We start from the raw sequence: 24,006 nt of genomic DNA, 5'->3' as shown, positions 1-24,006 counted from the left end.
TATATATATATATATATATATATATATATATATATATATATATATATATATATATATATATATATATATATATATATATATATATATATATATATATATATATATATATATATATATATATATATATATATATATATATATATATATATATATATATATATATATATATATATATATATATATATATATATATATATATATATATATATATATATATATATATATATATATTGTTTCAAATCTATAAACAAACTATCAAGTTGATAAAGACTCGACGTCCATATTGACCGCTGTTTAGCGTAGCACTTAATACAGCACTTAATATTAATGTTATCAGGAAGTGAAAAAAAAAACACGAAAAATATTATGTGTCCCCTAATCTAGGGTAAAGCAACCTTTTTCATATCGTTTACATTTTGGTCTTCTTTTATGGCATCCTTTGCTTTTTTGTTGGATTTCCTCATAGCTTTTTCTATTCCCACTTTGGACCGTTTGAGCAACTCTTCGGGTATCCGTCTTAATTTATCTGCTGTGAGTCCATCCATGACGACTCCAATTTTGCTGATTGTAGACTCCACCCAAAATTCTGGGGGTCCGAAGGCTTTCTCATCCATCGCTAGGATAGCTAAAGCCTCGAGAATGTCTAGAGGACATCGTTTAAGGGATCCCAATGCGATAGCAGCATCTTTGTAAGCCAATGCGTGGATTTTGAGAATTTCTGAAGGTTTGAAAGCACAAATTATCTGTCGCAATGCAGTAAGATCGTAAGAAGTGTAGTCTGCTGGTGATTTATCACCCCAGTCTTCTTTGACTCTTTTCGCTATAGCTGACAACTGTGACGTGGATAAGTCGTAGAAGAGCCCAAAATTTTCTATAACGTCAATACTTGATAACGTCATGTTGTTCAGATGATCTGGTTCTATTGCTACTGTTATCCAATGAAGGATGTTTAATTTCTCCTCTGGTATTTCTCCAGGACCTCCGTAGAAATCTATAAGTTCTTTCCAGATTATTTTGGCTTGTTCTTTTGGTAGTTGGATTTTACCAAGTTCTAACACGCACTTTGCGACTTCTTCTCCCGTCATATTTCTTATCTCATCCGTTGTCCAGGTTGTTTGATCCGAAGATTGGGATATATCTGAGCAGGTGAGAGCTGATATTCCAGGTAAAATGTAAACAAACAGATATACGAGCATTTTTTTAGCTCTATGATATTTTCTACTCGACCGTTTTATACAATTAATCAGTCTAGACTGATCATCACCAAACCCGGTAGCTTCGCCAACGTAGTTGAATGAAAAACATACCATCTTTTAAATATTAAATACCCAGGAGTCACGAACAGCCACAACCGCAACAATGAGCTTTTGTGAACGCTTTCAACCTTTAAAGGTTAACACTTATAGATGTATTTTTAAAGTATCTCTCCATCCCATGTAATACAGCCTAGATTTATGTAATATATTTTTTATTTATTGTATTTTTCAAAGTATTAAATGATTTAGCAGATAAGGAAAAAAATTGTTTGTATGAAATACTAAGGTCTCCTAACCCTTATCCGCATCAAATGGTGTATAGGACACTGCATCGCGTCTATGCAGTGTTATATTGATTGCTCTATTAAAAATTATCTTAAAAAATATATTAATAAACAATTTGTTGGAAATAATTATTTGTATTTTATCATTATTAATTGAATACTTTAAAATATTGGTATTGTTCATTAAGTAATGATATTTTTTTGAAACATATCCAATTAGCTAGAAATAATCATTTTCAATAAATCAATACTAATTGGGTACATTCAGATATTAATATTGATCCCAGTAATGATATTTTTAAAAAACATATACAATTCACTAAATATAATATTTATTTAATATATCATTATTCATTGGGTACATTCAAATATTGGTATTGCTCTGAGTAATAATATTATTGAAAAAACATACACAATTTTCAAGAAAAAACATATTGGTTTTGCACATTGCATAATAATATTAAAAAATATATGAACAATTAGCTGGAAATCATAATTTTTAATTTATCATATTTTCCGAACGCACCCCTAAGTTTTTAACTCGCCTGGAAAGTATTGGAGCTTTTTCAATGAATAATTTACGTGCCCCGAATTCTTGACATTTCAATCACTGAACTTATTAAACTTTTAACTCGATTAGGTCAATCCAGTGGCGTAGTCTTCGATGCCAATCTTAACCTATTTAGCTGGAAACTCTGCCAAATATATAACTTTTAATAAAACAGACGTCTTATAGTCTGGAAATACTACTCGTCAAAATTAGTCGGAATGTAATTTACAATATTTTGAGTGCGCCTATATCACACACAAATAACGAATCTAGGTTTGCTTAGGCTTTTTTGAATGAATTGCCATAATTTTTAAAATTAATTGCTAGGTTTTATAAAGGATTTTTTACATATTGCTAGAATTTTTTTATGTATAGCTAGGACTTTTTTGATATATTACTAGGATTTTGATTATATTGCTAGAATTTTTTTATGTATTGCCAGGACTTTTTTTGTACATTGCCATGACTTTTTATGTATTGCCTCAATTTTTTATGGGATTTTTTTATATATTGCTAGTATTTTTTATGATTTTTTTATGTATTGCTAGGACTTTTTTCATAAATTATTAGAATTTTTTAATAATATCTTTTCATATATTGTTTCAATTTTCAGGGGATTTTTTAAAATTTTGCTAGATTTTTTAAATGTATTTTTTGGACTTTTTTATATGTTACTATGATTTTTTAAAATATTGCTAGGATTTTTTATATATTGTTATCACAATAAAAATAAAGAAAACTTTAGAAGTCTGGGTATTAACAAGGCTATTGACCTGTCATATGTTGTTTTAAGTTATCACATTATGCACGTGTAACAGTAACAGTCGTACAGTCGGGAAGTAATTCTACATATTGACATCTCTAAATAGGTGGAGAATAATAAGGAAGTCTGTGTATTTACAGGGCTAACAACTTGTCATAGGCTAGTTTAAGTGAACAATTTATACACGTGTAACATTAACAGTTGTATAGTGAAATATAATTCTTAATGTTTACATTTCTACATTGATGAGGAAGAAATTAGAAGTCTGGGTATTTACTGGGTTAATGACCTGTCATAGGCTGGTCTAGTGATCACTTTATACACGTGTTACATTAACAGTTGTATAGTTGAAATGTGATTTCTACATATTGACATCTCAACATCGATGAAGAAAAATATAAAAGTCTGGATGTTTACTTTATCATATAATTCACACGTCACTTCTTGTGTGAGTTCACAACAGCGTCTATGGTTGATTTGAATAATCGTTTTAAGCCGAGACCCTTATTTCCATTACTTAATGGATCGTAATACTTGTTAATTTCAAGACTTCCATATTCTTCTTCGTGTTGAGTTGTAAAAATGTAAAAATAACTGTCGATTGGAAGATTTGTTCACAAGGATTTGGACAGACTTAAACATTGTTAATTTATTTATTCATTTGCTTCTTGGAAATTGATTCCAAGCCAGGGGAGACAAGATATTTATTTTGGCCCCCTGAAAATCGATCCTGGAACCTCCAATGCGGTAGCCAAACGTGCTAACCTCTTCACGGTGGCGGACTTTACTTACAACTACTTTTAACTTGGTTAATGAAGTTATAAGTAAAAACTATCCAATTATATTCTCAACTTAAACCGATTATCCAATCTTTACCAACTTTTGCCAAAGTATTAGAAAAAGCGTATTTCATCGCGTCATCATTTTTATTCGGATTATTTTTAAACTGGTCTTTCACACAAAAAGCTCCTAAGCGTTTTTTTATAGATTAGGCCATAGGTCGGCAAAGTGTGGCTTGGGAGCCACATGACTCTTTGACATTTTAAATGTGACACCGGCACAAATATCTGCGAGAAGGCTCTTCGACTGTAAGTATTCATGCGAACAATATTTTTAAAGCTTGAACCTTATTAAAAGCAAACTGAGAAATCATCTTACTGGCGAGAAATTGTAACCGTGGTAAAAATAACGCCATAAAAACCTGACTTAATCAAACTTTCAAAGGGGATGCAAGGACATTATTTGAAATAATTAGCGTTCTTATGGATACCTTACTTTCAAATGTATTTCTTTTAATTTAGAAAATGCGTATTACTTGTGAAATCAAGTTTTATTCAGTATACTCGTAATTTAATAAAGGTCTGAAATTATAATGAAGATGTACTAGAATTGCAAATAGATTCGGTTATCAAGAAAAAATTATATCTGAATCCGATTCAATTTTTTTTCAATTAACATATCGCTCACTCCTTTCAAGAACGTCATAAATCAAAAATTTACAATTTTCAGTTCTGCATGTTTTCGGAATGCCCAGAAAATGTACTATATCCCAGCAAAAGAGGCATATTTTTAACTTAATATTTACCCGCTACAGGGCAGAAAGTGTTGTTTTTGCATTTTGAAGAAAAGGTGTTGTTTAATTATTTTTTGAAATATACCAAATATTTTTCAAATGGAGAAAAAACCTTCAGGTTTTACCTAAAAAGATCTGTTGCACAGTAAAAAGTTCAATAAGTGGCTTGATATTTATTTTTAGTACATAGTGTTATATTTTTAAACTTTAAAAACGTTCTCCTGAAAAATCAAGTTTTTTGATTTATGACGTTCTTGAAAGGAGTGAGCGATGTATATTACAAACTAAAAATTTTAAAGCGTATACCTTAAAATCGAAAATATCCAAGAGTACTATTGCTAAAGGTGTAAAAGAATGCCGCTTCGGAAAATTCCTTCAGACATATGAAACAGATCAATATCCAATGAGATATTGTTCAACATAGCGGTAGCTCTTCCTACAGGCATAACCATCGGCAGGTTGGTCCTGTGTATAGGAATGTGAAACAATCTGTATCAATGCTATCTTAGGTAACTATCGGGAACATACAGACCAATGCTCCGGATGATCTCATCTCATCCCTTAGCTTTTCCCGCTTCCTCCTTTCCTAAACTCCCTTTTTTCTTTGCCTTCCTAGTTATCATTAATTTGTTATTTTAATTAATAAAAAAAATAAAGAATGAAATTATACCTTTATAATTTTTTCCACATGAAATTACACAGCTGTTATTTTATTCTATAAAATGCAGTTCCACCAAGAAATGTCAGTACAAAACTTTAATCTAAAAAATATATATAAAAACATATTCAAAGTAGTTGTTTTATTAATACAGTAGTAATTTGTAATTTTTGTTTTTTTTTTATGTTCAAGCACTATCTACCCTCTGATTGCAAACAACTATATATAGGGTACCAAATGTTTTGAGCTTGTGTGTTTTTGAACTTTATAAAATAAAACAAGTTTGTTTTAACCACTTTTTGTTAGTACACTTTGTCCAACCGGTTTCGACAAGAGCCTTGTCATCATCAAGGTTTATGTACTAATTCTAAAACATTGAAATACTCATAGTTATGTTAAAACAAAGTTGTTTTATTCTATAAAGTTTATAAAATGTGCTACAAAGTATCTGCGAAAAACATTCAAGAATTGTTTGTTTTTGGTTTATAAGATATTTAGTAATAAGTTCGTCAACGTACATATTTCTTTTCTGTAGGTACATGAAGTTTAAATAATAAAAAAATTGTGCTTATAAGTTCGCCGACCACTGGTTTAGACTTTTCAGTCTTCGATTCAATCGTAATAATCTTTAGAGAATGAACTATAAATCATTCGTGTCTACTTCAGTAGAAAGATTAATGCCTATTTTTGTTTTAAATAATGGTTGTATAGCTGAGAATTCCTTTTCTATTTCAGCCTAGTTCAATATCGAAAATATTAGAACTCTTCTGTTGAAATAAAAATGAAAATTTTCGTTAGTTTAAAATTTTAATTTCCTAAAGCTATTGCTTTCAAATTTTGTCTTAACTTCTTTATACAAGTACCTGTGGCAAGAAAAAACATGCTTTCTCACAGTAATGGCAGCGCCATCTGTTGAATGTAAGAGCAACTCCCTACTGTTAAAAGTTTTTTTTTTTTTTAAATATGGTTAAAATGTGGTTTACAATCTTAAATCACCTAATATTTTTCACCGATTCCCATGAAACCGATTTATATGACGCAGTGCCCTATGCACCATCGAGTGCGAATAAGGGTTTGAATGAAATGGAATGAATCAGGTATTTTAGTACTTAGCCACTTTTATTTCCTCGTTTTTCTCTTTTTGACATCATTGGTAGGTACCTACTTAGTGCCTTATTTAAATGTATGTAGTGCTTCAAACACAAAAGTGCTTATTTCGTCTGAAGTGGAATATACAAGGGTAGCTCTTATCCATCGACTTGACTTATACCTCACTCAATCCTTTACTCGAGTTATGCATAATATCCTTAAAGCTCCTATATTGCTTACTAAGCACATCGGGGGTAACTGTCATTAGTGGACTTTCGTATGCATTGATAGATTTTAAAATAAATTTTATTTATTTTGTTAAAAATTAAATACACTCGTTTACAAACAAACATTCCACATTTATGAATTTTCTAATGAACAACATATTTTTTTATGAACATCTACGCTTTAGATCAGTGCTTTTAATGCCAGTTTTTCAAATTTTCATATTTTAGGATTCTAATTTATTTTTATAATACTGAATAACTATTCTATTGACCACAGTCCAAAATATTACCGATACTGGCTTGCCTTGGCGGAAAAAAAATACACCCAGTCAATGATTTTATAATAAATCTTTTGGTAACTTTGACTCTTCACCCTGAAAAATATATATATTACGCTAACCTGGCAAGTTATTTAAAAAGTTGTTTAATTTATGTTATTTTAAAAACGAATTATGCAATTTTAATAAAAATAAATTTAATGTAATACCATTACAACACATCAGACTTAAAAAATAACTTTTTAGGTCAAAAGAACTTTGATTACTTTCAATAAAGCTGTAGAACCTTTTTCTATTATCCATAAAATCATTTGTAAACAATATTGTTTTTTGACATCTCAACAAAGATGAAGATGAATAAAATATGGAGTTCTGGGCATTTACGGGGTTTTCGACCGTCACAGGCTGTTTTAAGTGATCACTTTACATGTGTGTAACATTCACCAACTCTACCCATGATTGACAGCTACACTGCTCAAATTCTTGGAAGTTCTATATATATATTCCAATTTCGAAACACTATACAAGAATCACTAGAATTTTCACTAGAGACATCTATTGGTAAGATGAAGAAGCTTTTTTATTCAGTGGGAACAATTTTATTTGTATGTGAGGTCCGAATCCTGGATAATAATCACATACACGAGAAACGCCAGAAAATATCCTTTTTATTTTATTATTTCAACTTTAAAATTTGACCAGATAATTTATTTAGTACATTTTGAGTGTGTCCAAATACTTGTTCGTAAATCTGGATTATAACCAATTTTAGGAGTTTTTTTTTTTCTTTTTATTTTTTTTAATAAATAATATGAAAAAAGTATTTAGACACCAAAAATTTTGATAATTTTCTTATCCGGATATTAATAATTCACACAGTCGTCACAATAGGCATACATTATTCAGGCTCCAACATCCATACAAGGATTAAGTGGGATATTATTCAAATACAGGGTGGCTTATATTTTTGTGGACGTTTCTTAGGCCCATTCACAGAAAACGTAATATACTTGTTTATTAAAATGTAGACAATACATTATTTCATATTACTAAGCTTTTGTGTTGTATATTTTAAATAAAAACATCAATACACTAGTTCTCCTTCTTGGTTCCTCTCTCTGATACATAGAAAATGTGGTATCTCGAAATTATTTAATTTTAGATTACACAAACTTTTGGCTATTTTTTTTTTAGTGATTTATACATTTTTATTTACTTTTCACATCTACTCATTTCACGGTACATCTATTTATTTATCTTTATTTTATTAATTAAACATGAAATGTTTGCTCAAACTTTTAAATCCCCTAAAGTTATTCACCGATTGCTTTGAAATTTTGACTCAACCTTGAATTCGAAAAAACGTGCGTTTTTCATCTAATATGGGAATTTTTCATAATTTATCGCTCACTCCTTTCAACAACGTCACATATAAAAAAAAATTTAAAGAGATCGTTTTTAAAGTTAAAAAATATAATACAATGTTCAAGCCACTTATTAAACTTTTTACTGTGCAACACATCTTTTTAGGTAAAACCTGAATATTTTTTATCTATTTGAAAAATATTTACTTTATTTATAAAAATAATTAAGCAATACCTTTTCTTCAAAATGCAAAAACAACACTTTCTGCCCTGTAGCGGGTAAATATTAAGTTAAAAATATGCCGCCTTTTCTGGGATATAGTACATTTTTTGGGCATTCCAAAAACATGCACAACTGAAAATTTACGATTTTTGATATATGACATTGTTGAAAGGAGTGAGCGATATTTTTCCACATCAAAATCAGCGCCATGTGTTGAACGTAACAATAAAACACATAAACTTAATGTAGCTCATGGTGGACAGTGTGTTTCTTGACAACTTCATCACTTAGCATTTAAAATGTTTTCGATTGCATGTTTCAACACAGCGCTATCCCAGTCCCTTGTGCACCATTCGGAAGAAGATGAATACAGAAGAAGAATACTTAATAGACTAACGGAGAAAATCGTGAAAATCAAAATTTATTTTTTTATTTATTGAACGGCTAAAGCCTTGATTATAATACATATATACAGTATCTTATATAAAAATACACTAATAGAAAACGAAAAGTCTTAAACATAAAATAATAATAAAATAACAAATAGTAAGCACTGGTAAATACACGTCTCCTTCACACACTATCAGTGAGCAGCGAGAGAGAGTGAAACAAAACGTTTAAATTTATCCTTTATAACATGGAGAAGAAATGCTGAGAAAGTACAGACTTCAAGGTAGATAACAATATATAAAATAAATATATACTTTCAAAAGCATTGACTACCATGTGAAGCCGCGGAATCGGAGAGAACATGGCATAGTTTGCATTATGTACAAATACTGCGAATACAGATTTTTGCCTAGTACCTTTTCGACGCATGCCAAGTTTTATTTGATTTAGGAGATCAGGGCTGTCCAAAAAATTGTTAAGAATTTTATTTAACATATCAGTAATTACCCTTCTATCACTAAGACTTATTAATTTTAGCCGCTTCATTATGCAATTATAATCTAACTCAACAATAAAAATACATAGGTGGCCTAAAATCTTATTAAGGGTTTAATGAAAATCTGAATCACACTGTGGAAGACAGGAATGTACACTTACATTCCTGTCTTCTAACTCATCTATATTTACATCTACATCTACATCTATATCTGCACGTTAACTAACAAAAGGAGGTGATGAATTGCTAACATTATCCCACACATTATGCCCCAAAACAGCTACATACTCTACATATTCAACATATGTTTTAAGGACGATCCTTCGTAAGAAAGTAATGAAAATATTCAAATTACATTTGGACTAAAGAAAGAAAGGAAAAAGAATGTAAAGTTGAACTAGGGATAACTGAAAAGATTAAGAACAGTCCTTTAAGTTAGTTTGGATATGTAGAGCGAATGGATAACGAGAGAATGACTGAGAAAGTATATACCTAGATATATAAAAGATGGATAAAAAACTTTATAAATAAAAAAAAGTCGTTAACATAAGACTTTGTACTAGAAATAAGAATAAAATAAGACTGTCGCAAAATTATACCTATTATACCACCGACAAGACACACAAGGTGGCTTGGTGGGTCTCTGCAAAATAACTTTTTATTTTTATTTTTAATATATGTTAAAAATTGTGATTTATAAAAATAAATAAATAAAAAAAATAAAAAATAAAATAAATAAATAAAAATGTATAAGGGTTTGAAAATGTATGAAAATGAATGTATGAAGAATGAAAAAAGTCTGAAAGAGAATTTTAAAATATTTATTTTCCTTACTGTAGGAAGATGTAAATATATACCATATATGATATAAATTAAGTATAAAAAATAGTTTATTTTAAATGTAATATAAGCTAACTAAAGAAGAAAAAAAATAATACTTCTTGTGTTTGTAAATTATTTATAAATTTATACTAAGTAAAATGTTTGTGGTAAAAGAAAAACATGAAGTTACCACGCTGAAATGCCCCTAAAACCTATTTTCCAAGTAATAAAGAAGCGATTGAAAAGATGAAAAAAAACGTAAAAAACGAATAAATTATTTTAATATTGTTGTTTTCCATTCGTATTTTCGATTATGATAATATTGTTTTGAATAATTTTGACTGACGGGCGAAAAAAAAACGAAGCCTTCCCCTCACTTCGAGGGGAAAAAATATTCCTTTAATAATTTGATATTATTTGAATTTGTGAAGTAGGTACAGGGTGACTCGATAGTATCAGATATATTTACATTTATTCCTAGCGTAGTGGTTATCATGTTATACTATCGCGCATATGTTATCGGGTTCAATTCCTGGGTCAACCTCGTAAAAACGCTTTTCGAAAATACGATTACAACTTCATTGATAAACACAAGGTATTTGTCGAAAATAGCTGTGTTTTGTCAATGAAGATATTATAAAAGTGGTTAAAAACAAAGTACGTATTTAATTTAATTTAAGTTATCTTCACAGCATAGTTAAAGCGTTATCTTCTGTATGGAATCATTCAAACTTATCTCATTTGTTTATCCTAAATGGTCCTCATATTTTTATATTTAAGTAGTGTTATTCTCCACACAAATGTTAATAGCATGAACATAATTAGTACGATTATTCTAAATAAAAAGACAAAATTATTTGGATTAGTCTAAAATGCATACAATGTGGGAATTAGTCTACTTCATAAACATAATAAGTCGGATTAGTGTCCATCGATATACATAATCAATCGGATCAGTCTCAATGCAAAGACATTATTATTGAAATTAACCTCAATGCATGGGTATAATTAGTCGGATTAGCCTCAATCAACAGACATATTTAGTCGGATCAGTCTCGATCAATATCTATAAATAATTAGTCGAATGAGTCTCAATCCATAGTCATAATTAATCGGATTGGTCTCAATTAGTAGACATAATTAGTCGGATTAGTCTTAATCAACAGACATATTTCGTCGGATCAGTTTCAATCAATATACACAATTAGTCGAATGAGTCTCAATCCATAGTCATAATTAATCGGATTGGTCTCAATTAGTAGACATAATTAGTCGGATTAGTCTCGATCCATAGTCATAATTAATCGGATTGGTCTCAATAAGTAGACATAATTAGTCAGATTAGTCTCAATCCATAGTCATAATTAATCGGATTGGTCTCAATAAGTAGACATAATTAGTCGGATTAGTCTCAATCCATAGTCATAATTAATCGGATTGGTTTCAATTAGTAGACATAATTTGTCGGATTACTCTCAATCCATAGTCATAACCAATCGGATTGGTCTCAATTAATAGACATAATTAGTCGGATTAATTCCAACATACAATAAATTTAAAGTAAGATCCTATACTTTATGATCAAATAGCCTCCCCTAATTTCTCAATGAAGTGGCCATATTTAGGAAACGTAGCCATTTACGTGTGAGAATATTTATTAACGTCTGGCTTCATGCTATGCGTCCCAACACAACATGAGCCAAATTTATGCTTTTTGTCACGTTATACGTGACATTACATTTCTAGTACAATAGTTAGTAGTACTTTTATTATTTATAAAATAAATAGCTTTACTGTGTAGGAATTCAAATGTTTTAAACATAACAAAACAAAATTCAAGTATTATTAGTAATTAAAATGTTTTTTTTAATCCCTATAAATATTATATTATAACTAAATTATAATATCTACCGGTTTCGAAGCTAACCGCTTCTTTATCAAGACTGATTAATACAGTCATATAGTAACTTTGTTTTAAAATCCTTTATTATAACTTAATTATAAACAACATTTTGAGTGTGTCCAAATACTTGTTCACAAAATCTGGATTATCTCCAATTACAGGAGTTATTTTCATAGTATTTTTTGATATCTCATCAGAGAATATGGATCATTTCATCAGGAATTTTATATTATCTTTTGACATCTCATCAAAGATGAAGAAGAATATGGAAGTATGGGCATTTACGGGGCTGACGACCGTCATAGGCTGGTTTAACTGATCACTTTACACACGTGTAACATTCACCAATTCTACCCATTATTGACAACCACACTACTCAAATTCTTGGAAGTTCTATACATATGAACCGATTTAGAAACCTTGTTCATGAATCACTAGAACTTCACTAGAGACATCTATTGGTGAGATGTAAAGAAGCTTTTTATTAAGCAGAAACTCTTATATTAGTATAATATTTACATGTAAAGAAGCTTTTTATTAAGCAGAAACTCTTATATTAGTATAATATTTACATCTCACCAATAGATGTCTCTAGTGAAGTTCTAGTGATTCATGAACAAGGTTTCTAAATCGGTTCATATATATAGAACTTCCAAGAATTTGAGTAGTGTGGTTGTCAATAATGGGTAGAATTGGTGAATGTTACACGTGTGTAAAGTGATCACTTAAACCAGCCTATGACGGTCGTAAGCCCCGTAAATGCCCAGACTTCCATATTCTTCTTCATCTTTGATGAGATATCAAAAAATAATACTTAATTATAATGTCTACAGGATTTGAAGCTAACCGCTTCTGTATCAAGACTGATTAATACTATCATTTAGTACTAATCTTTGACAAGCCATAAGCCCTGTAAATGTCCAGACTTCTGTATTTTTTTATCTATATTTGATATATCAATTAAATAAACTTGATACATTTTTCAAATTAGACGTATATCTTGGGTATACTAATTAATACTATCATTTAGTACTAATCAGTCTTGATAAAGAGGCGGTTAGCTTCGAAACCGGAAGACATTATAATTAAGTTACAGTTAAATTAAGTTACAGTAAAATGTTCGCCTCCGTAGTGTAATGGTCAGCACGCTCGGCTACCGTTCTCCAGAACCTCCAGGTCCCGGGTTCGATTCCCAAGGGGGGTAAAATAAATATAAGTGATTTTTTCACTGTCATATTTATTCAATATTACCCTGGACTGGTACCTGAAGCGGAGGGCTGATCGCCTTTCCGTCACGTGTAAACGATCAAGATAACACTGCGTTTATATGACGTAGTGCCCTATGCACCATTGAGGTGCGGATAAGGTTTTTTTTTAAATATTATAAGTGATTATAAAACAAAGTTACATTTTAATTAAAAAATGGAAAATCACGAAATTAGTGCTTCAAATATAAATTATAAAATATTACTTTTTGTCAAAATAGATGATATAAAAATATGTACTTAAGAAAAAAATTAAAGCCCTATACCTTGAAATCTTGAAAAAATATACAAAAAAAAGACTATTATATCTTTTATTATATAACATTAAACCACGAGTGTAAGTCCCTCTCTAAGCACAAGATCACAGTCTCTTTTATGGAGAGGCACAGCGAATCGAAATATAAAAGTTCTCCATATGTATAAATGATTCAAATGTATTATGTTATAAATGAAAATGTAAATATATTAAATGAATAAATAAAAAAATTACTTTTTGTCAATTTAAAGCGACCTCAGGGGAAAGCGTAATGAAATAAAGTAGGTAACCCATTTTAATGGAAAATTTTGTACATTAAAGAAGATAAAAGGATGTGCGGCGGCGCTTTGTTCGTTTGTGATATATTAAGCAAAGAAAGACATAAAATTCCAACGGGAAAAAATACCGCCAAAGGTGAGACCGGGCGAATGTGATTAACGTCACTTTATTAACCTTGTGTAACGGAACCGGTGTAAATTTAACCCAGCGCCCGTTGAAAGGTAAATTCAACCCATCCGCATATCGCTCACTCCTTTCAACAACGTCATTTATCAAAAATCGACAATTTTCAGTTGTGCATGTTTTCGGAATGAACAGAAAATGTACTATATCCCAGCAAAAGCGACATATTTTAACTTAATGTTTACCCGCTACAGGGCAGAAAGTGTTGTTCTTGCATTTTGAAGAAAAGGTATTGTTTTTTTTTTAACTTTACTAAATATTTTTCAAATAGATAAAAAACATTTATGTTTTACTTAAGAAGATCTGTTGCACAGTAAAAAGTTCAAAAAGTGGCTTGATGTTTATATTTAATACATTTCATTGTATTTTTAAACTTAAAAAACGATCTCCTGAAAAATCAAGTTTTTTGTTATGTAACGTTGAGCAATATGAGTTTTTTTTTCAAATATGTATAGGCACCGCTTTTTTTTATGTTACGCGGTGAAACCGCTTTTCAGCACCTTTTTCACAGAGATTTTTAAAATGTTCTTACTGATTTGTATACAACATTTTGAGTGTGTCCAGATACTAGTTCAAAAATCTGAATTATCTGCAATTACGAAAAAAAAAAATTGAACATATAAGCTAATAAAATGAAAAGGATATTTTCAAGCGTTTCTCACGTACCTATGTGATTATATTCCAGGATTCGGACCTCACATACAAATGAATGAGTTTCTGCCAGATAAAAAAAACTTGTTTCATCTCATTATAGATGTCTATAGTAAAATTGTAGTGAATTCAAGTACTATGTGTCGGGTTGTGGTCCCGTGGTTAGTATCGCGGACTCTTAAGTCAGAGTTTCTCGGTTCGAACCCACTCTACCAAAAATTAATACCTATTTCTAATAATGAGCCACTTAGGCTCACAGAAATAGTATGAAATTGAAATATTTGTGCAAATAATAAAAACACAAATATTTCTTTTTTAAAAAAAAAATTTTTGGAACTCGAACAATATATATGGAAGTTCCAAAAAATTGAGTAGCGTGGTTGTCAATTATAGGTAGAATTGGTAAATGTCACACGTGTGTAAACCAGCCTTTGACGGTCGTAAGCCCTGCAAATGCCCAGACATCCATATTCTTCTTCACCTATGTTGAGATGTCAAAAAAATAATTTTCTTTTTAATATGAACGTTCCACGGACTGTGTGGCTTAAACTGCGGCTGATGCGAATCTAAAATATTCTTAGCCGCCAAGGTTTGGCGGCTGGTATGCCGAAGGGTTAACCCACCACTCGTTGAAAGGTAAATTTAACACGTCCTTTGAAAGCTTCGCGCGAAATCTGCTACAATCCGCCATTATTCATTAGTACGGCGCGCAAAGCGTGAAATAGGATTAGGAACATTTTAAAATAGGTACGCGAGGAAACGCATGGGATTTTTACTAATGTTGTCAAGCATCAAGTGGATACGATGGATCATTATCAGACGGTAGGAAGATCTAATTTAACATACTCAACCTATAAAGGATTGTATGAAACTCGTTTTGTGTTTATAAGAGCCGATATAATCAATATTTTCATTCATAATTTTCTTGTGGAAAATACGCCTTCGTAAATACGTTGTTTTCGTAAATTGGTAAGGAATGACGTCATAGAAACGATGGACTTCTTTTAATATTGGTAACATTGCTAAATTATTGGCGACTCTATTTGTTAAAGTCTGTTCATTTCTTCACGAATATTAAGAAATTTAATATTTTAAATATGTCGCTCACTCCTTTCAACAACGTCATATATTAACTTGATTTTTCAGGAGATCGTTTTTGAAGTTTTAAAATATAATGAAATGTAAAAAATAAATATCAAGCCACTTACTGAACTTTTTACTGTGCAACAGATCTTTTTAAGTAAAACCTGAAGGTTTTTTCTCCATTTGAATAATATTTAGTTAATTTAAAAACATAATTAAACAATACATTTTCTTTAAAATGAAAAAACAAAATTTTCTGCCCTGTAGCGGGTAAATATTAAGTTGAAAATATGCCGCTTTTGCTGGGATATAGTACATTTTCTGGGCATTCCGAAAACATGCACGACTGAAAATTGGCGATTTTTGATATATGACGTTGTTGAAAGGAGTGAGCGATGTGTGCTTTATATTTTATTTATTTCCTATTTAACCAGACTAAGCCACTGCAATGCGTGACCGGGTACAGCTAACATATAATATAATAAGGTTTAGTGATTCGACTTTAAAAAATCACTAAATTTATTCACTTGAAAAATTCAGAAATCAAAATAATTGATTGATTTTGAGAAATGAGAAATATGGTATTGCTTTCAATTGTGATCATTGAATGTCAAATAAATTACATAATTGATTAAACAAAGAAAATTGGATGTTTCAAAACCATTCAAATAGCAAAAATAAATTTATTGATAATGTTATGGTATGATAACAATAAAAAATTCCAGTAGTGACCATGTCTTTAAGAACAGTGTCCGTCGATGGTTGCTTCTCGTTGGAAGGGACAAGGTAGAAAGTGAATTAATTAAAGTCCAGGTTGTAATTATTTTATTGTAAAACCTTTCTACTGTAAATTGTTATTGAATCTATTGTATGTAATGTATATAATCTAATAATTAAAAAAATAAACAAATATGTAATAATAAAAATAAAAAATTGTATTAACATGTAAGTATTTCAGCTCAACACAGGCCATGCCTAAAGAGCAGTAATACATATAGTAAAAAAATTAAAATGTACATATGCATCTATGAAATAAATAAATAAAAAAAACAAAGGAGGGATAAGTGATGCAAAGAAATTAAAATAATTAAATAATCATTATGCCGCTTCTCCGCAAGGGTAGTCAGAGAGTAGAGAATGCCATGCCTCTCTACTCTGTGTTTGTAAAAATTATTTGCCTCTTCCATATTCATGAATCTCTTCATACATACCCGCGGATTATCCCGACTCTGCACTCCTAAGTGTTTGAAATATTTACTCATGACAAGCTATCTTCGGTTTTTCGCTGCTTCTATTTCCAACTGCAATGCATTTGCCTTATATGTTTGTGTTACCGTTCTTTCCTCGCTTATAAGTTCCACATGGCTTAACCATCTCAACACACTATTCTTAATTTTAATAATGCTTATCTCACCCAGCCTTGCATCATTTCCTCATTTTACCAATTGATCATCTATCAGATATTGTTTTACCACACATTCGTCTGAGTGATAGCAATTATTTTCCTTTACTCTTCTTTTTCCAACTCCAAGCTTCACTTCCATGCATAAGAGATAGTATTAGGACTCTATTTATTTCAATAAAAATGTAAATTCTCATTATTTTTTCATTAAATATTTTTTTCATCAATGGCAGAGCCATCAGTTAAATATAACATCAATACTTAACATTGGTCGTGGCAGACAGCCACCTTTTTGACAGCTGCTTAAATATTGTACTCCCAAAAGCATTATTACATTCAACATATTATAAATGTGTGCTTCCTCTTTTCTATTTAACCAGACTAATACAGTAACGCATGGCCATGTACAGCTAGAAGTAAATAAAACATGTAATTGGTTGAAACTGATTTATTGGCATAAATGTGGACAGTACATACTAAAAGCAAATTAAATGAGTAATTGATTGAAACTGATTTATTGGCATAAATGTGGACAATACATACTAAAAGCAAATGAAACGAGTAATTGATTGAAACTGATTTATTGGCATAAATGTGGACAATACATACTAATAGCAAATAAAACAAGTAATTAATTGAAACTGATTTATTGGTATAAATGCATGAATGTTGACAATACATACCAATAGTAAATAAAACGAGTAATTGATTGAAACCGATTTATTGGTATAAGTGAAAAAATGTGGACAATACAAAATACAAAACTGAAACATATCACAAAAGGAATGATTGCTAAATCAACACAGTTGCGATAAACGAAAAAATTGAGCCTTGAATCACATGTTAAAAATTTTAAGCATTACTTAAGAATTCACTTAAAATATAAATTAGGTGTTATCGAAAGAATTTTATTAGTGGCAGTGTTACAATTTAATCACATTCTAAAACTAAGAAAAATATATGTAATCATATGAATATAATTTGATGATAATCATATGTATCTTAGCACAACATACAAACAGTGCGGCTGTCCAAATTTAAAACACAGTAAGGGACATTTTTTTGTAGTACGTTTTTTTTTGCATTTTTGGACTAAGTAGAGTCTACTTAGTCCATAAATGCAAAAAAAAACATACTACAAAAAAATGTCCCTAATTGTGTTTTAAATTTGGACAGCCGAGTAGATTTAGAAGTAGAAATAGATTATACTACAAATTTATAGTCAATCATTTATTTTACTTATAAAAAAAACCTTGGTTTTAAAAAAAATAATTATATAATGTAATATATATTTTTTTAGGTCTGAAAAATTATAATCAAGATTTTATGCACAGAAAAAATAATAAAAAATAATATAAGTCTCTAATTATATAGCTTATTTAGTTATTTGCGCACTATTTAAATGATATAAAAACAGGAAGAAAAAACAGTGACTCCCAAATCTCAAAGATTGAAAAAGAAGATCATTTTAGACCTATTTTAGAATCCACTGTTTTTTATAATTCATACAATAAGTTATATGTATTGATCATTACTAAAATGATCATAAAGATATATTTTCATCAGGCATTATATCCATAGCCAATAATTTTTGACGGGTCATTTAACACGTTGACTGCCAACTACGAGATAACTCATAGATTGCGTTCTTTGCTAGGATGCCAACTAGGAGTTATCTCGTACTGTGTTATTTGCCATATTCGTGCAGCTACAATAAAATTCCTAGTATATCAGTTCTAATATGGATAGATGGCTTCTGGGAAGAGAACAAAAAATGCTGGCTTACATGAAAAGAAATTTATCAATAAATGAACAGAAAATATAATTATGTACCATTATTAGAGTTTTTTCATAAAATAATATTAAATGAAATTGGCTTTTTAGACCGGAATTCTGAAAATCGCTGTGGCAGTCAACGTGTTAAGACATTTTTAATATTTCTTTCATATTTCTGTATTTCTTGAATTTAAAATAACCAGTTGTCGAAAACTAAATCTAATGGAGATAGCGCATATTTGAAATATATCCCTCATATAATTTTAATAAAGTTAAATATTTAATTAGGTACTATATTTTTACACATAAATGCTATTGCTTTCGGTGTATTCTTTGGATGTGAATTTTCACAATTTTACTAGGGATAATGAAATTTAAGTTTTTTTTTTCTTTCTTTTCTTTTATCGACACACTAAAGCAAGAAGCACCATCAATTATGACCTATAACTAACATCTAATATATAACTAATAATATATTGAGAGCATACAGCGAAAAATGAAGAATGAAGTAATTGTTATTTTATTTCTCGAATGAGTTGATCAGTCAAATAATTATAAAATAAGGAAAGAATGCAAGGATATGTGTGCCCGCCTCCGTAGTGTAATGGTCAGCACGCTCGACACCTTTCTGAAGGTCCTGGGTTTGATTCCCAGGGGGGGTTCAATTAAAAATAATTGATTTTTTCACTCTAATATTTATTCAATATTACTCTGGACTGTTGCCTGAAGTGGAGGGTTAATCACCTTTCCTTCATGTGTTAATGATAAAATTAAGAATGGTGTATTCAGGTGGCTTGGACACATAGAACGAATGAGTGAGGAAAGAACGGTAAAATAAATTTATGAGGCAAACATAGTTGGGAAAAGAAGCAGAGGAAGACTAAGGACAACTCGACACGATCAGATATGTAAAATGATTGAAAGTGGCTGGTTCATGAGTCGGAATAATCGGCAGGTATGAATGAGAAGATATGGAAGAGGCGAAGAATGTTTGCAAAGACAGAGTGGTGTGGCATTCTATTCTCTTAGCCTACCCTGATTAGTGTTGGATGTTTAATAATGGGCAGATTGGTGAACGTTGAAAAACGCCAGGTCCTAAGCCCTGGAATGCTCCGACTTCCACATTTGTTCTTTTAAAATAACTTTTAAGTCTAGTCGATATGACTTCTTTAATTTGATTTTTTTAATTTAAAAAACTGATCCACATAACTTAAGTTTTTAACCATTTCAATGGGTTTATGTCAAAATTACACATATTAGATTGATTCTGTCATCTTTCGCACTATGCTCACATATGTAATTCGAAAGATCGAAAAAATGTCATACAATTAACAACCTATATATAAATTATCAGAAAGTAATAAAAAAAGTACGGGTTAGAATTCTTATGCATTTTTCAATTGATTTTAAATTAAGACTAGTTATGTTAAATATTAGTAAAACAATTGTTATTTATAATTAAAATTTGTTATTTTTTGAGAAAGTAATACAATTGAATTGGATTATATTGTTATATTACTGACAGAAACGGAGATAGGTCAAAAAGAGTCGGTTGTGATTTGTGATATGATACCACAAACCAAGTTCTTAAATTATTATCACAATTCTGTGATATCATAAAGTGGTAACTTGAAAGCTGTACATAAATTATAATTACATATTTTCAATAATTAAATGTGTCTCTTTCAAATTCAGACTAAAAAACTAACTCTTTATTTTAATTCTTAATTCAAGTTCAACTCAATACCACTATTTCTTAAAACCTGTAGATTAGAGATATTCTACTGTTATTTTTATTTATGATCAAAATGTAACTCTGTTTTAAAATCACTATAAACAATGTTACATTTTAATTATAAAATCGAAAATCACTAAGTTAGTGCTTCAAATATAAATTTTGTTATTTTGTGTCAATATTGTGTTTTAAATTGTGTCCGCCTCCGTAGTGTAATGGTCAGCACGCTCGGCTACCATTCTGGAGGTCCCGGGTTCGATTCCCAGGGGGGGTCAAATAAATATAAGTGATTTTTTCACTGTAATATTTATTCAATATTGCCCTGGACTGGTACCTGAAGCGGAGGGCTGATTACCTTTCCTTCATGTGTAAACGATCAAGATAACTCTGCGTTTATATGACGCAGTGCCCTATGCACCATTGGGGTGCGGATAAGGGTTTATTATTATTATTATTATTAATTATTTAAAGTAAATTAAATAATTTGGGATGTTTTGTTGCTGTTGTCAGTAATAGTACAATATATTCCAGAAAAAAAGTGTACAAGTTCATGTCAATCCCAAATGCTTAAAAGGTACATTACTTTCAATTCTCAAGCGCAAAATAAAATATTTAAAAATGTGAAGCTCAATTCCAAATTAGGCCATATTAAATGGACAAAAACGACTTCAAAAACGACAACCAAATATCCTATTATTTGGTATAATAAACTGGTTACACTTTCCCGAAAGGGTAGAGTAAACACGCTATTGCTTAAGTGCAAATAAATGCATAATACGGTTCCAGAGTATCAAAAAAGCTGAACCTTCCAGATGAATTCGCTAACAGAGGCCTCGCGCTTCAATAAGCTACAACTGCCACGGGTAAAGTGATCTTATCAGCATGATAAATTTGGCGAGTGTGCCTTTGCAGTTGAGATGCCGATGGCATGGAAAGCTATACTACTAAAAGTTAGAAACTGAAAAGGTGAGAAAAAAATAAATTAATGAATTTGTTCACACAATTATTCATTCTCCAACATATCGTCAAAAATCAAAAATTGTCAATTTTCAGTTGTGCATGGTTTTCGGAATGCCCAGAAAATGTACTATATCCCAGCAAAAGCGGCATATTTTTAACTTAATATTTACCAGCTACAGGGCAGAAAGTGTTGTATTTGCATTTTGAAGAAAAGGTTTGTTTTAATTATTTTTTGAAATATGCTAAATATTTTTCATATGGAGAAAAAACCTTCAGGTTTTACCTAAAAATATCCGTTGCACAGTAAAAAGTTCAATAAGTGGCTTGATATTTATTTTTAACACATTGTTTTATATTTTTAAACTTTAAAAACGTTCTCCTGAAAAATCAAGTTTTTTGATTTACGACGTTCTTGAAAGGAGTGGGCGATATCTTTTATTAATTTTTGCAAAAAAAAATTATAATTTCTATGGAAAACTAAAAGAACGTGCCAAGTTCTCATTTTATTAAAAACGTAAATTAAAAAAAAGCTATGAGACAAGTTCTAAAATAAAAAAAAAGATCCATAAAGGTTGTTTTTTTTTGACGATTTCAAGGATTTGTAAACAAGTATTTTAGCCGAATTTGGAATTGAGCCCCACATATACATTTCACAAATATCTCAACATTATAACGATGTTAATAGTTAGTAACAAAATTATGCATGCAAATTATTATCATAAACATTATTCATAGACTATCTGACATTTAACATCGAACCACAATACATATATGAAAACACACCATCGGGAAAAATTTACAACTAGTTCGTCGATTTTAGCTAAAAAGGTAACCATTTGTATAACAATCAAATTATATATACATATATAAAGCCATTGTTAAAAAAATACCGTAAATTATCGTAAGGTTGATATGATTTGTAAGGTATTGCCATTAATTTGACAGTGCATAGAGCGTCAAAGCCATTTTGAACACTGTACCCATTTTTTTTTTCACAAATATAAATCACATTCAGCCCTAAATATGTACCATGAATATTATTTTTTTGAGTAATAGAATATATATATTAACACATAAACGATTTAGAATATAAATTTAATTTAAAAAAATCATAAGTCATATTTTATTAAAAAAAAATACATTTCAAAAATTGCTTAAGTATTCCGTATTTTACAGACTATAAGACACACATTCGCCTCCGTAGTGTAATGGTCAGCACGCTCGGCTACCGTCCTGAAGGTCCCGGGTTCGATTCCCAGAGGGGGGTCTAATAAATATAAGTGATTTTTTACTTAAATATTTATTCAATATTACACTGGACTGGTACCTGAAGTGGAGGGCAGATCACCTTTCCTTCGTGTGTTAACGATCAAGATAAAACTGCGTTTATATGATGCAGTGCCCTATGCACCATTGGGGTGCGGATAGGGGTTCGAATAAGACACACCTTAATATTTAAGCATTTAAAAAAAAAATCAAATTTTTTTGTTAGTTTGCAAAACTCGAAGATTTTTTTTTTAAATTACTAAAGCACGTGAGGTGGACTTCATTTTTTTATTGCACGATTCCCATCACTACAATGTTGCCAGATAGAGATGGGTTTCCAATATATGGTCATTTTTAAGACTGGCAGGAATTTAAAATCAAACAATTGGCATTTTTATATTAATTTTGAGCATAATACGCCCCTGAATTTTGAAGGAAATTATTTGATGAAAAAAGTGAGTCTTATAGTACGTACAATATGGTATATAAAATTTTGAGGAAGAAAATATTGATAGAGCTTTATACGACTCAGTTTAAATAAATTCAGGCACTAGATATAAGATAAACAAATTGACAACATTTTGAGTGTGTCCAAATACTTGTTCACAAAATCTGGATTATCTCCAGGAGTTATTTTCATATTATTTTTTGACATCTCATCAAAGATGAAGAAGAATATGGAAGTCTGGCGTTTCTCATGTGTGTGATTATAATCCAGGATTCGGATCTCACATACTAATATAAGAGTTTCTGCTTAATAAAAAGCTTCTTTACATCTCACCAATAGATGTCTCTAGTGAAGTTCTAGTGATTCATGAACAAGGTTTCTAAATTGGTTCATATATATAGAACTTCCAAGAATTTGAGTAGTGTGGTTGTCAATAATGGGTAGAATTGGTGAATGTTACACGTGTGTAAAGTGATCACTTAAACCAGCCTATGACGGTCGTAAGCCCCGTAAATGCCCAGACTTCCATATTCTTCTTCATCTTTGATGAGATGTCAAAAAATAAAATAAACAAATTGAGTTCTCAGTCCATTTGAAATCTTTTAATAACCTAAACTAATTAAAAAATCTTATAAGTAGTGCCTAAAAATATGTGGTATAAAATAACAAAAAGTGTTAGTTTATCTAAAACTAATATTAGATCATAAGGTATAAAAGAATTATTACTAAGTATGGTGTCGAGGCGTTTTTTTCTAGTAAGCGAACTACTGAAATACGTCAATACTCCACAATAGCGGCCATCTTAATATCTAAATCTCAAAGTAAG

At 30.2% G+C, this 24,006-nt stretch overlaps 1 protein-coding gene across 1 annotated transcript; it reads right to left on the bottom strand.

Annotated features, from left to right (window-relative positions):
• Window positions 1–380: 380 nt before the first annotated feature.
• On the bottom strand, window positions 381–1,196 carry LOC148300205 (otoancorin-like). Its single transcript, XM_088275110.1, has one exon. The coding sequence runs from the start codon at window positions 1,194–1,196 to the stop codon at window positions 381–383; it is 816 nt and encodes a 271-aa protein (XP_088131236.1).
• Window positions 1,197–24,006: the final 22,810 nt, after the last annotated feature.

This window comes from Brachycentrus maculatus, unplaced genomic scaffold (assembly GCF_059751285.1).
Source record: "Brachycentrus maculatus isolate JH-2025_06_01 unplaced genomic scaffold, ASM5975128v1 h1tg000788l, whole genome shotgun sequence".
In the NCBI taxonomy this organism is placed as follows: domain Eukaryota; kingdom Metazoa; phylum Arthropoda; class Insecta; order Trichoptera; family Brachycentridae; genus Brachycentrus; species Brachycentrus maculatus.
The sequence above is the reverse complement of the archived record's forward strand: the minus strand, read 5'-3'. Positions and strand labels throughout refer to the sequence as shown.